Source organism: Miscanthus floridulus, chromosome 13 (assembly GCF_019320115.1).
Source record: "Miscanthus floridulus cultivar M001 chromosome 13, ASM1932011v1, whole genome shotgun sequence".
NCBI lineage: Eukaryota > Viridiplantae > Streptophyta > Magnoliopsida > Poales > Poaceae > Miscanthus > Miscanthus floridulus.
Genome location: NC_089592.1, coordinates 31,254,105 through 31,266,573, shown reverse-complemented (window position 1 = coordinate 31,266,573; position 12,469 = coordinate 31,254,105). Strand labels below are relative to the sequence as shown.

General features: G+C 46.5%; 1 protein-coding gene across 1 annotated transcript; it reads left to right on the top strand.

The window, feature by feature from the left end:
• Positions 1 to 10,647: 10,647 nt before the first annotated feature.
• LOC136499691 (uncharacterized) lies at positions 10,648 to 11,302 on the top strand. Its single transcript, XM_066495254.1, has 2 exons — positions 10,648 to 10,803; positions 10,922 to 11,302. The coding sequence occupies exons 1-2, from the start codon at positions 10,648 to 10,650 to the stop codon at positions 11,300 to 11,302; spliced, it is 537 nt and encodes a 178-aa protein (XP_066351351.1).
• Positions 11,303 to 12,469: the final 1,167 nt, after the last annotated feature.

Here is a 12,469-nt window from a genome sequence, read left to right as displayed (position 1 = left end):
AATCCATGTGAAGACATGTGTCCACCTTCAGATCAAATCGTCTCACCACTGCATGGCTAGGATCACTTAGGATTTGTGTTTGCTTGCATGCTGCCAAAGCTAAGGCAGTAGAGTGGATATGGGGGGTCGAGTGACCTAGGGGTAGGGTCAACCGACCCTCGCTCCCTGGTGCCTAGGCCCCTCTAGCTTCTTCCTAGTTGCCCCTATCTTGGTGTGTTGCATGGTTACAAAGTTTGGTCAAAGATGGAGCTTCGACATTGAAATGGTGGACCCATTGATTCAAGACAACATCTATTTTGATATGAACCATTGACTCTTTTCCCCTCTATGATAGTCCCTAGATTTCTCGGCCTTCACGGGCATTCAATTTTCAACTGATTACATTGCCATACCACATTAGAGTGCGTAAATAAGATTAATACAATAGTTTGGATAAAAGCCCTTTGGGATAAAGTGAAACAAAAACACTGATATTCTAATCGTAGTAGTGAAGCTTGATGAAATCTCCAATCTAGAGACATCCATGAGCGCAGATGAGACCAACTACTATTCTCAACACAACTACAAGTTAAGACATTTGTACACCACCAGATGTGTGCAGGCCATGGTCAGCAACAATGAGCTTTATTGGAAAATAAAAAATAAAGGGATCCGGTGATCCTACTAGTTTGGTTGTAGTTTGCATACTTAGCACATGCGGAAAAGCAACAAGTATATAGTATATCTTCTGAAATCCAACCAACACACTCATTCTCACCATCCGCTGCACATCTCTTGTCACCACTCATCATCCCTCTCATCACCCTCATTCTCTCAGTCTAAGTGACGAGGCGGCCTCCGCACCCTCTTGTCTCGATGGCCTCAGGCCAGACCTATCTTCTAGGGAGAGAAGCAAAGCACAAGAGAAGCTAGATAGCTGAGCCCTACACACAGATAAGTGATCATGACTGTAACACCCCAAAATTCGCCTCTTTAGAAAATAGGTTTAAAATGATTTATTTGTGAATTTTTGTGCACATGAAATATAGGAAAATAAATTTTTTTATTAAATTAAAATTCATCATAAGGTTTAGCAACATGTTTGAGCATACATGCCCTTGCATTTGGTTTATTTTGGTTGAGTGGTTGGAAATTTAAAATGATTTGAATTGTGGTTGGAAAGAAATAAAAAATGCCTTTGAAGTAAAAGAAAAGAAAGAAAAGAAAATTTAAAAAATAAAAGAATTTAAAAAGTTGTAAAATTTATTTTTGGGAAACTCACTAAAATTTTTCTTTTTTTTTGGGAAACCATGTTCAAATTTGATTTGTATTTAATTGGGTTTTGAAATATGAAAAGAAAATAGAAAAAAATTCTGTATTTTCCCACTTCGTCGATTTTGGCCGTGGCCCAGTTCTTCTCCAGGTGGCCCATTCCTTTCCGTGCCGTTTCCTGTTTTTTTCCCTTCAGCTTGGCCTGCTCTTCTGTGTGGCCCGTTCCAGCCCCGAGCGGCCCAGCTCCGTGGCCCAGCCGTAGTAGCCGAAGCCGTCAGCGTGCCTTCTCTTCCTCTGCCAGCCGATTGACCGGTGGGCCCCGTTCGTCAGCTCCTCCTCCTACCTCGTGAGCAACACAGACTCCACCATCGTGCCGAGTCTCCATGTCCTGCCCGTCTCCTCGGTGCCGTGCGCAACAAGTCTGCCTGGTCTCTTAAATAGAGAGCCTGTGCCGAGCCGCTTACCCCACGCCCTATCTCGCATCACCTGTGAGCACGTCACCTTGCCTCCGAGCCACAGCCACCGAAGGAGATCCGTCGCCGTCCCATTCGTCGCTCCGCCGCTTCCGCGAACGCGTCCCCAAGCTTCGCCTGGAGGTAAGCAAACCGTAGGAGCCTCGTACGCCTACTCCCTCGGTCTCTATCTCTTTCTCCGACTTGCCGAAGTCTTGTCCGGCGAGCTCTAGCCGCCAATTCCAGTATGGCATCGTCACCATGACAGTCGCTACCCCCTCCGATCACTCTAATGAGTTCAAAATCAACTACTCTAGCTCCCCAGTACTACTATTGTGTCGAACTGTGGTTTAAATCGCCGAATTCGTCAACTCCGGTTAGTTCTCTATTTTGCCAGCCATGGCGCCGCCGCCGTCCCTGTTCACACCAGTGGCCAGCTCTCTCTCTCCCTTGCTTTTGTTTTCGGTCGTCCATCTTGAGATCTGTGGCTCTGATTAGAAGGTACCGTTTCACTAGGAGATTTTGCTAAAGAGCCCTTTACTTTTCTGATTTCGAACCCGCAGACCCTAGCGCCTTTCCTTGACTTCGTTTTCTTGTTTTGAAAGCGTAGTATCTTCGGTTTAGATCCAAAATACGCTTTCACTTATTTATAGATTTGCCACTGATTTTGTTTTAGCCATAACTTCTTCGTTTTAACTCCGATTTGACCCGTTCAACTTGCGTTAGGTCCGTAATTTCATAATTTACATGTTTATACTACTGTTAGATGTGTTTTCAACTTTTAAAATTTGTGATTAGATTTAATCTATTATTTTATCAAAGGAAATTTTGTTTATTTCATATCTTTTGCGTTTTAGATCCGTTTTGACCCATTCAAGCCGCGTTAGATTCATATCGACTGAGATCTACATGTTAGTAACAGTGGTTACCATATTACTATTTCTGAAATTTTATGGTTTAAATCATATCTTGATTAATAATTATGCAACTGGGTTTTGTAAATAAAATATGATTTGTTTTACTTTAGTTTTATAATTCGAATCTAAATTTGACTTAATTCAATTTATATAAGCTTTTATATAGTTAAATAAATGAAGCTTATAGTTTTCTTTTCTGTGTATAAAGCAAATCTATCGGTAGATGTATTTTTTTCACCGAAGCTCCGATTAGTGTGCTTTTCACGTCTGTGTGTTCGTAGCGAGACGTAGATTCGTTTTACAAACTTTTCATCTTGATTTTATGATTGGTGTACTGTTCTAATTTAGTTCTATTCTTTGCTTCATGTATGATTGTATGGATGCTTGTGTGGTGCTTTATGATTACGTCTAGTCGGTGAGATATATGTGGTGATCAAGAAGAAGAAGAAGAACGTTGAAGATTAAAGCTTACCGAAGGACCGGTGTTTTAAGGAAAGTATAGCATATGGATCTTTCTTGTTGTCCTATACACCTTTAATCATTTAATTCATACTGCATGTGTCTACCTTGACTACCAATAAGGATTTCCTAGAATTTTGTTACCCAATACCTTGATACCTTTGGGTTATTGCATTGGGTAGCTTTACTAGTGCTCAACTACAACCATGATCTTGTAACTTGACTAATGGTATATGCAATAAATACTAAAATATGCTTTTTAGCAACATGGAACCTAGGGGGCTAGAGCATTGGACTATTTTTATGGTCCTCTAGATTACTCTCCCTAAGGACTTATATGTAAGTGATCATCCGGGACTTATAGTACAGCTGTGAGGGCTACATGGCTCTGGCTTTAGCTCAGTATGAGGACCTTTTCTAGCTTGTTAGTGGTTACCTTTATTGGCGTAAGAATAGCTTGACGAATCAGGTATAGTGTGGCCTCTATCCCCATGTGTATAGGCTGTGTGTCAATGTGCCATCGGGAAGGGGGGCTCTACATCTGTTTGCCGAGTGAATCTAATGGCCCTAACTTGTTAGATGAACCTTTGAAAGGATTCATAGTAAACCCTACCGACCTTTCTTGGTAGTGGGTCAAGAGGCTGATCACCTCGGATGGAAGGATAAATCACGACTCTCAGTGAAAGTGTACAACCTCTGCAGAGTGTAAAACTGGTATATCAGCCGTGCTCACGGTCACGAGTGGCCTTGGAACATTTATGGAATAGATGATGAACACTGATGATACTAATGAACGAAGATGCTCACTAATGATTACTAGTTTATGCTATTCATTATTCATGTTTACCTAATCATGTGTTATGGGCTCGTGATAAATTTGTTGCTACTTCCTTTGCTAAAATTATGATAACTAAAAGCTAATTGCAGTTAAACCAGTGTCAGCCTTTTGAGCCTCATGAACCCCATGTTATATTTGTTGAGTATGACATGTACTTACGCTTGCTTTATTTTTCAAATATTTGGATGAAAATCCCGGATGGGTACCAGATTGCTAGAGTTTGGAGGAATTAGGCTTGTGATTAACCAGTCAGTTGTTCCCTGTGGAATTGGAGTACTCGCCTGAAGATCGGAGTTGTCTTTCCGCTGTCTATACTCTGAGGTTATATTATTTATACTAATACACTATGTACTTGAGCATTGTCTTTCGATATTACCTTTATTTGTAGCTATATGTGAGATTTGACTTCTTGTGCTCACATATGATGTGTATCTGGTTTTGTTCTTAAAACCGGGTGCTACAATGACCAAGCTAATGGACTATATGTATAGATTATAAACCTCTACAGAGAGTACACTGTTACCCCATATGAACACCATGGACATGTCACCGTCAAGGTGAACACCACCGCCACAAACTAGGCTGACTAACACTAGTCCTATCCATTGGGCGGAGTGAAATACACAGAACACCACCACATAAGCTGTCACACCCCAGAAATTCGATTTTGGGTTGTGAATAGAAAACACTAAATAAAATAAATATGGCTTCATGATTTTTCTAAAATTTTAAAAGATTTAATTATGTTGTTATAATTTAAATAGTGAAAAATGTGATTTTCTCAAAATTTTGAAATTTAAAATTGATATGTTTGTTGCATTCATGCCTTTGCATTAATTTTAATGTGTGAAAAATGATTTATTAAATCGAATTAGAATGAGAGCATGATTTTGCTCATTTCAAAAAAAGTATTAAAGTTTTATTAAAAACTAGTTTAAAATTTTAATTAAAAAAAATTCAAATGTCAGTTTCAAAGTTTGAAAATTTCAAAAGGAGTTTTCAAACTTGTTTGGTTCAAAAGATTGGAATTTGAACTCTAAATGTCTTAAAAAAGAAAAAAGATCAAAACCTTTCTCCCTCTCTTGTGGCCTTTTTCTCAGGCCGGCCCGCCCCATCCCACGGCCCCCATCCTCTCTTCACATGCCGTAGCCCATTTCCATGCAGCCGGCTGGCCCACCGCGAGCTCCCCTCTCTCCATGTTGCTGAAAGGCGGGGTTCGCCTTTCAGGACCTCCTTCCACCTCTAGCCGAACGCCTCTCTCTCCCCTTCCTCCATTAATGGCGTGGACGAGGTCCACCCTGTGCCTCTTCGCTTGCTCGCGCACTGACCCGAACCAGAGGTAGTGCTCCACTACTCCTCCTCCTCATTTACCCCCCACTAATTGATCGTTTCCCCCACTCCATCTCCATAACCGCCGCTCACCATTAATGGCCACCGAGCTCCACCATTGGCCGCTCCCCTTCCTATGCGCCCCTATAAAACCCACCACAGGCCTTGAAAGCACACCCCGCCACCACATCTTCTCCACGCCCTCTCTTCTGCACTGCAATGCCACCGTGGAAGCTTTGCCGAACTCCGCTCGTCGCCGTCTATCTCCTTGGTCACATCGCCTCCGGCATAGTTTGGCCCTTGGTTGGATGCGCCAGAGCATGGTGCTCATCCCTTGCTGCTTGATTTTAGGAATCCATGGCAATTCGGGGGTTTCCCAAGTTTGCTAGAGCTCCCTACCACCACCGTCTGCCTCTCCTCATCTCCCTCCATCTCCGTTATGAGCTGGTCACCATGAAGACCCTTTTCGAATTTGCAGTGAGTTCCTCCTTTGTTTTGCGCTAGTTCCCAGCGTCGATCATGCTCCTAGGCTCGAGGCAGAGCCCTCGCCGGTGAACCTCCACCGTAGTTGCCAGGGCACCGCTGTGTCCCTGTGGTCGCCTGTGACCATAAGCCAGTGGTGCTCCCTAGGCCGTCGATCTGAGGATTAAGTGCTAGGATTAGATCCCCTCATACCTTTTAGCTGTGGTCCCGGTCCACGGTTGACCATAGGCTTAGGCCTTCATTGGTCCACGAGCCATGGACTGAGTGCATGGAATAGTCAATAGCCGGTCATGTCCCTTTTGGAATCTAGCCCCTAACCTTTCCAAAAATCGGCCGACTATTTTCTGAGTCTTGGATAACTTCCTTTTCTACCCCCTCTCGGCTACCAAAATTACAAATATGGGCTCATTGGTGTTTTCTTTTATTAAAATGAGCTTACTTGTTTTAAGGGCTTGTCAGGCATAGCTCACAACAGCTTCATGAGCTTTTGTGAGCCATTTTTTTGGCCAAACACTCATTTCCAAAATAGCTTCATGGGTGAAGTTGTTTTTCTTCTCTCATAAAGACATGAGTTGGGATGAAGTTGAAAAAAAGTAGCTTATCCTAGCTCTCTCCCTCATTTCTCTCTCATCCATGCATGAAGCTATTGGTGAAACTATTTTGCCAAATAGTTTTTCTAAAATAGTTTAGTTTCACCTACAAAGTTGCTCATGAAGCTTATTTAAAAATAATTTTACTAGTGAAACTGAGCTATGTCAAATAGGACCTAAAATTGTGTCAATGATGCCACTGTTCATTAATGATCTAGCTAATCTATTTTTTGTTTATAAAAATATTAAGAAAGTTTATTTATTTATTTTGTTTTTATAAATTCGATTAATGATGTCATAAATCATATTTAAGATGTTATTAATTTGTTTTATTTAATAAAATAGTTCTAAAAATATAATTTTAGCAAATGAGCCTTTAAACTTTATAAAATAATTTTGTGGTCTAAATAGTTTACTTTTTGCCTGATTTTGAAAAGTAATTATAAAATATTCTTTTATTGACCAAAATAGCCTGAATCTTCAAAAGCTCTTATCTTTTTAACCGTAGATCCATTTTAGGTGGTTCTTGCGCTCATAAGTTCGTAGAAACTAGCCCTGCACATTAGTAACCTTTATAGTATGTTTTTGTAATGTTGGTGTACTATTTTTAGGGTTATCTTCATGTGCTTGTGCTAGTTATTGCTATCGAAAGAAGAAGGAAAGCTAGTACGAGGAAGATCCAGAACGGAAAGTTGGAGAGTTTGAGCAAACTTTTAGAAGGCAAGTGTCTTGGATCAATACTTGGATACCCTAAGAGGAGGAGCTAATGACAATCAACATTGAGTCATCCGTGCGGTCAAGAGTGCGGCTTCGCCTCTTGCTGGGCTCCGCCTCGTCCGGCCACCGAGGCTAGGGGCTCTGCCACATCCGACCCCCGAGGGTTGACTCCGCCTTGGTAAACGCTATGGCCATGGGCTTCGCCTCGCTCGACCCCTAAGGGTTGGCTCTGCCTCGGCTAACTCCCGAGGGTTGGCTTCGCCTCGTTCGACCCCCGAGGGCTGGCTCCACCTTGCCCAACGTCCGAGGGCTAGCTCTGCCTCGCCTGACGTTCGAGGGCTAACTCCACCTCACCCGATGTCTGAGGGCTAGATCTGCCTCGCCCGATGTCTGAGGGCTGGCTCCACCTCGCTCAATCCCTCGGGCATGGATCTTTACAAAAGCTCACTGACAACCACTATGGTCCAGAAGATGTGACCCAAGGTTAAACTTCTAGCATCATGCAGGGAGTGGTCACATCTCAACACGACCCATCCCCATGACATGTCATTCCAGGGAACTCGCATCGCCCATAGTATCAGACACACGACCATTGTGCTACCTACTCCCTGTACAACCGCTGATCAGCATGCTGGTTCACCACGCCACCAGCCAGGGTGGAATGGGACGTGATGACCCTGCTAACAATACTAGGGCATGGCATTGTTCAGCGAACAAGTGCCTGGCGTGGCCCTGTCATGGTCAGCGGTCATGCGCCTAGGCATGGGGCTATCTTTGTCACCACGTGCCATGTCAGTGGGGCCCGCATGGAGAAAAAGGAAGGCCTGGTGACCCTGAAGGACTTCCTTTGCCTCCTATTTTCCTCTTTTCTCCTATCTATAACACGTGCTCTCCCTTGGCCTGTCCCTCTAAGGGGATCAGTGCATGATATCGCACATCACAGCAGAACCACTAGCATCGAACCTCTAACACATAGCTGAGCAGTGACTGAGCTCTCAGCACCCATTCAATCTTTCCATCAGAGATTTGGGGCATGTCCCTCTCTCGCCTGTTTATAACTCCTACTATGAACTTTTTAGTGCTAATAACATGAGCAGTAGCCATGAACTGGACGTAGGGATATTCTACCCAAACTAGTATAAACCTTATGTCTTTTTAGCACACCATCCAAGCCAAACGCGCAATAACACAAATTTACTCGTTGGTGTTTACTCGAAACACTGATAGTTGGCGTGCCAGGTAGGGCCTTTGCGCGTCCCGACATTAACATCAGGCCACAGATGGCTAGTCACGGTATCAGCTGGGCCTCAAGCGCACATGTGCGCTTTGGGGACCTAGACTTCATCATCACAATAGAGGGAGAGCTAGCATGGGCACCCGTTGTCATTCAACCCTTCCACTCCACTAGCCTCGACACGTTCACCAAGATGCTCGAGGAGCTATGGCTACATGTGCCAGAGGCCCACACCCCTAGAGGTGGCTAGCTCCGTGACTCCGACTACAAAAGGTTGGAGTGTTAGCTCGACGTCTTCCTAGGACCCCAACCATCCTGGGAGGACCTGTGCCACCTCACCTTCTCGTTTGCCAACATCAAGGCACTGCTTACCGAGGGAGAGCCATTCTCCCTAGAATACCTCATCTAGAGCGCCCCGACAATGCTCTCGTTCGATCTCTACAATGCCATAGAGACCATTGGCCACCTTGTGGCACAACGCATGATCCCATCCCCCACAAACGATGAGTTCGTGGGGGTGATTGAACACATCATGGAATCTTTCCACAACCTCCTCGTAGAGGAGCCAGAGTTGCCCTCTGGCTCTGACTTCAGTAGGGGGAGCCATCATCCCTCTCATGAATGCTTCATGATAGGTACCCCCAAAGGACACATCGAAAGCATCCACGAGGAGGAGGCTACCCCAATTAACAACCTCGATGATGAGGCTAAGGGGGAGACAGCAGTCCCACGTTGTATGCGAGTGCAGTAGCTAAAAGCCTGACACCAAGAGCTTGAGAAAGCCTGACTCTAGCTCGAGCAGGAATGTGCGGAGCTCGATCGGGAGATCGAGCACCACGAAGACGGTGGGCGCACACGTGCCATGGCCCGCGACATGAACCGGAGGATCATCGTGGACAATGAAGCCCTCCCTCACTTTGCCTGGGTGAGCCAGAACATCGCTGCTGTGGCGACCTTGCTCTGTGGTCTTCTAGAGGCTACGATGCTCGAGGATCATCGGGCCCACCACAAGATTCGCATACTGGTTGAGCGTGCGGTAGCACAGCAGGCCGAGAGCTCATTGTCTTGGTGACACAAGCTCAACACCAGCCAGCACACACCCTCAGAGAGCCCCGGTAGGGACGTGTTGGTCCACCAAGCGCCATAAGGCAGTAGGCAGCGCAATGCGGTCCTGGTGCATCAGTGTCTTGGTCACAACCATGATGCACGGGACATCCTCGATGCCCGCAGGCATACCTACGATGACCCAATAGAGGGAGCTAGCCATGGCTCTCACCCTCGTCGTAGCAGATGCTACGATAGTGGTGAGGACCAAAGCCCGAGCCTCGGCCTGCCGGGGCCTCAGGCCTTTGGCCGACACATCCTCAACGCTGCCTTCCCGCCAAGGTACTGACTACCAACCAACATCCTAAAGTACTCTAGGGAAATGAACCCCAGACTATGGCTCAAGGATTATTGGCTTGCCTACCAAGCCGGTGGTGCAGATAATGACGATTTCATTATCCATAACCTTCCATTTTTCTTGGCTGATTTGGCATGAACATGGTTGGAACACCTTTCGTCCAACAGAATCCAAAGTTGGGCGGACCTAAAGGAGATCTTCGTGGGAAACTTCTAGGGTACATACAAGCACCCTAGGAACCCATGGGACCTCAAGAACTACCGATAGAAGGTTGGAGAAACCCTTCATGGGTACATCTAGCGCTTCTCCTGGTAATGCAATGAGCTACCTAACGTCACCGACGCCTGATGTTATAGGAGCTTTATTGTCTAGGACCACCTGTGAGTCCCTAGTTCACAAGCTAGGACGCAAGAGCCTGCGAACCACTAAGGAACTCCTCTACATCACCACCAACCATGCCTCGAGCAAAGAAGCAGTCAGAGCGATCTTTGACCGCCTCAAGGGCAAGGCAAAGCAGGACGAGGACACTGACAAAGGCATCTCCAATTGTCCTTGCCAAGAAGAAGAATAAGCAATGGCGCGAGGGCTCGCTCGTGGCCGCCGCTGACCATAGGGTGGTCGAAAGCCCATGGAGGGCACTCCGAACCACTTTGAAAAACTACTCAAGGGGCCATGCCCGAACCATGCCTTCATTGTCAAGCATGTATATAAGGACTATGGCCTCATGAAGCGGTTCTTGTCTAGAGGCTCCAACAAAGGAGAGCACGGGAAGGACCCTGACCCGACCACGGATGACTGCTGAGGGGAAGGATAGTGGCTTTTTGACGCCGAATGGCTGCCTCATGATCTTTGGAGGGTCAGCGGCCTATGACTCCAAGCGCCACTAGAAGGTCGCACGCCTGCAAGGTGTACATGACCAAACCGACCATGCCTACCTTCCTCTGATGGTTAGCGTCCACCATAACCTTCGATCAGATGGACCACCTGGAGAGCGTCCCACAACCAAGGAGATACCTGCTCATGATCGACCCGATCATCAACACGAAGTGGCTCACCAAGGTACAAATGGATGGAGGCAGTGGCCTCAAGATCATGTACGCCGAGACGCTCGACGCTATGGGCATCGACCGAGTGTGCATCCAGTCAATCGGAGCACCTTTCCATGGCATCGTGCTAGGAAAGTAGGCCATGCCACTTGGGCAGATTGATCTACCCATCACCTTCAGGGGTCTGTCCAACTACAGGACAGGAGACCCTCACCTTCGAAGTGGTTGGGTTCCACAGAACTTACCACGCCATTCTAGGACAACCATGCTATGTGAAGTTCATGGCCATCCTCAACTACACCTACCTCAAGCTAAAGATGTTGGGCCCCAGCAGGGTCATCACCATTAGCACATCCTTCCAGCATGCCTATGAGTGCGAGGTCGAGTGCTGCAATCACGCCGCAGCAATCGTCGCCTCTGGACAGCTCGCGACCATCAGGAAGGAGGTCACCGAAGAAGCACCCAACCCTAAGAGGTCGACCGGGTCTTTCGAGCCAGTGGAGGGTGCCAAGGAGGTCCTCATAGATCTCGGCAGCCCCAAGGGCAAGGTGGTGCACATTGGCACCGCACTTTCCTCTAAATAGGAAAGTGCCCTCATTGACTTCCTCCGTGCCAACAAAGACATCTTTGCGTGGAAACCCTCGGACATGCCAGGCATTCCGAGGGAAGTCACCGAGCACTGCCTTGAAGATCTGCCTAGGCTCCAAGCCAGTGAAACAACACCTGCATCGCTTCGACAAGGGGAAATGTAGGACCATCGGCGAGAAGATCACAAAGCTTATGGCAGCTGGATTCATCAAGGAAGTGTACCACCCAGAGTGGTTAGCCAATCCCATTCTTGTATGAAAGAAGAGTGGGAAATAGGAGGATGTGTATTGACTACATGGGTCTCAACAAAGCATGCCCAAAGGATCCATTTCCTTTGCCACGTATAGACCAAATAGTTGACTCTACCTTAGGGTGAAACCCTCTGCTTCCTTGATGTGTACTCCGGGTACCATCAAATTGCGATGAAAGAGTCCGACTAGCTCATGACCACCCCCTTCAGATCATTCTGCTATGTCACAATGCCTGTTTGGCCTGAAGAACTCTGGGGCTACGTACCAATGTTGTATGCTCAAGTGTTTTGGGGACCTCATCGGGTGGACCATTGAGGCCTACGTTGATGACATCATGGTCAAGTCCAAATGGGCTGACCACCTCATAGCCGATCTTGAGTAGACCTTTGCAAAACTCCTAGCAAACGGTATCAAACTCAATCCTGAGCAGTGCATTTTTGGGGTCCCGAAGGGTATGCTGCTTGGTTTCATCGTCTCCAAGCATGGCATCGAATCCAACCCAGAGAAGATCTCAGCCATCATGAGGATGGGCCCGATTTAGAATATGAAGGGGGTACAACAAGTTATAGGGTGCCTCGCTGTGCTCAGCCACTTCATCTCGTGCCTTAGCGAATGAGGTCTCCCCCTTTATCGAATTCTAAAGAAGGCCAACCACTTTGAATGGATGACCGAGGCCCAGGAGGCACTTGACATGGTCAAGCAGCTTCTGACAAAGGCTTTGATCCTGGTTCCTCCTACCGATGGAGAACCCCTTCTGCTCTACATTGTGGCCACCACATAGGTTGTCAGCGCCACCCTAGTAATGGAGCGAGAAGAAGAGGGGCACACCCTCAAAGTACAACACCCTGTGTACTTCGTTAGCGAGGTCCTATCTAACTCTAAGACCCGCTACCCCCAAATCCAAAAGCTCTT

Coding starts and splice junctions, on each gene's coding strand:
- LOC136499691 (XM_066495254.1), top strand. CDS start 10,648: ATGGACCACCTGGAGAGCGTCCCACAACCAAGGAGATACCTGCTCATG. Junction 10,804..10,921: donor ACGCTATGGGCATCGACCGA/GTGTGCATCCAG, acceptor ACTACAGGACAG/GAGACCCTCACCTTCGAAGT.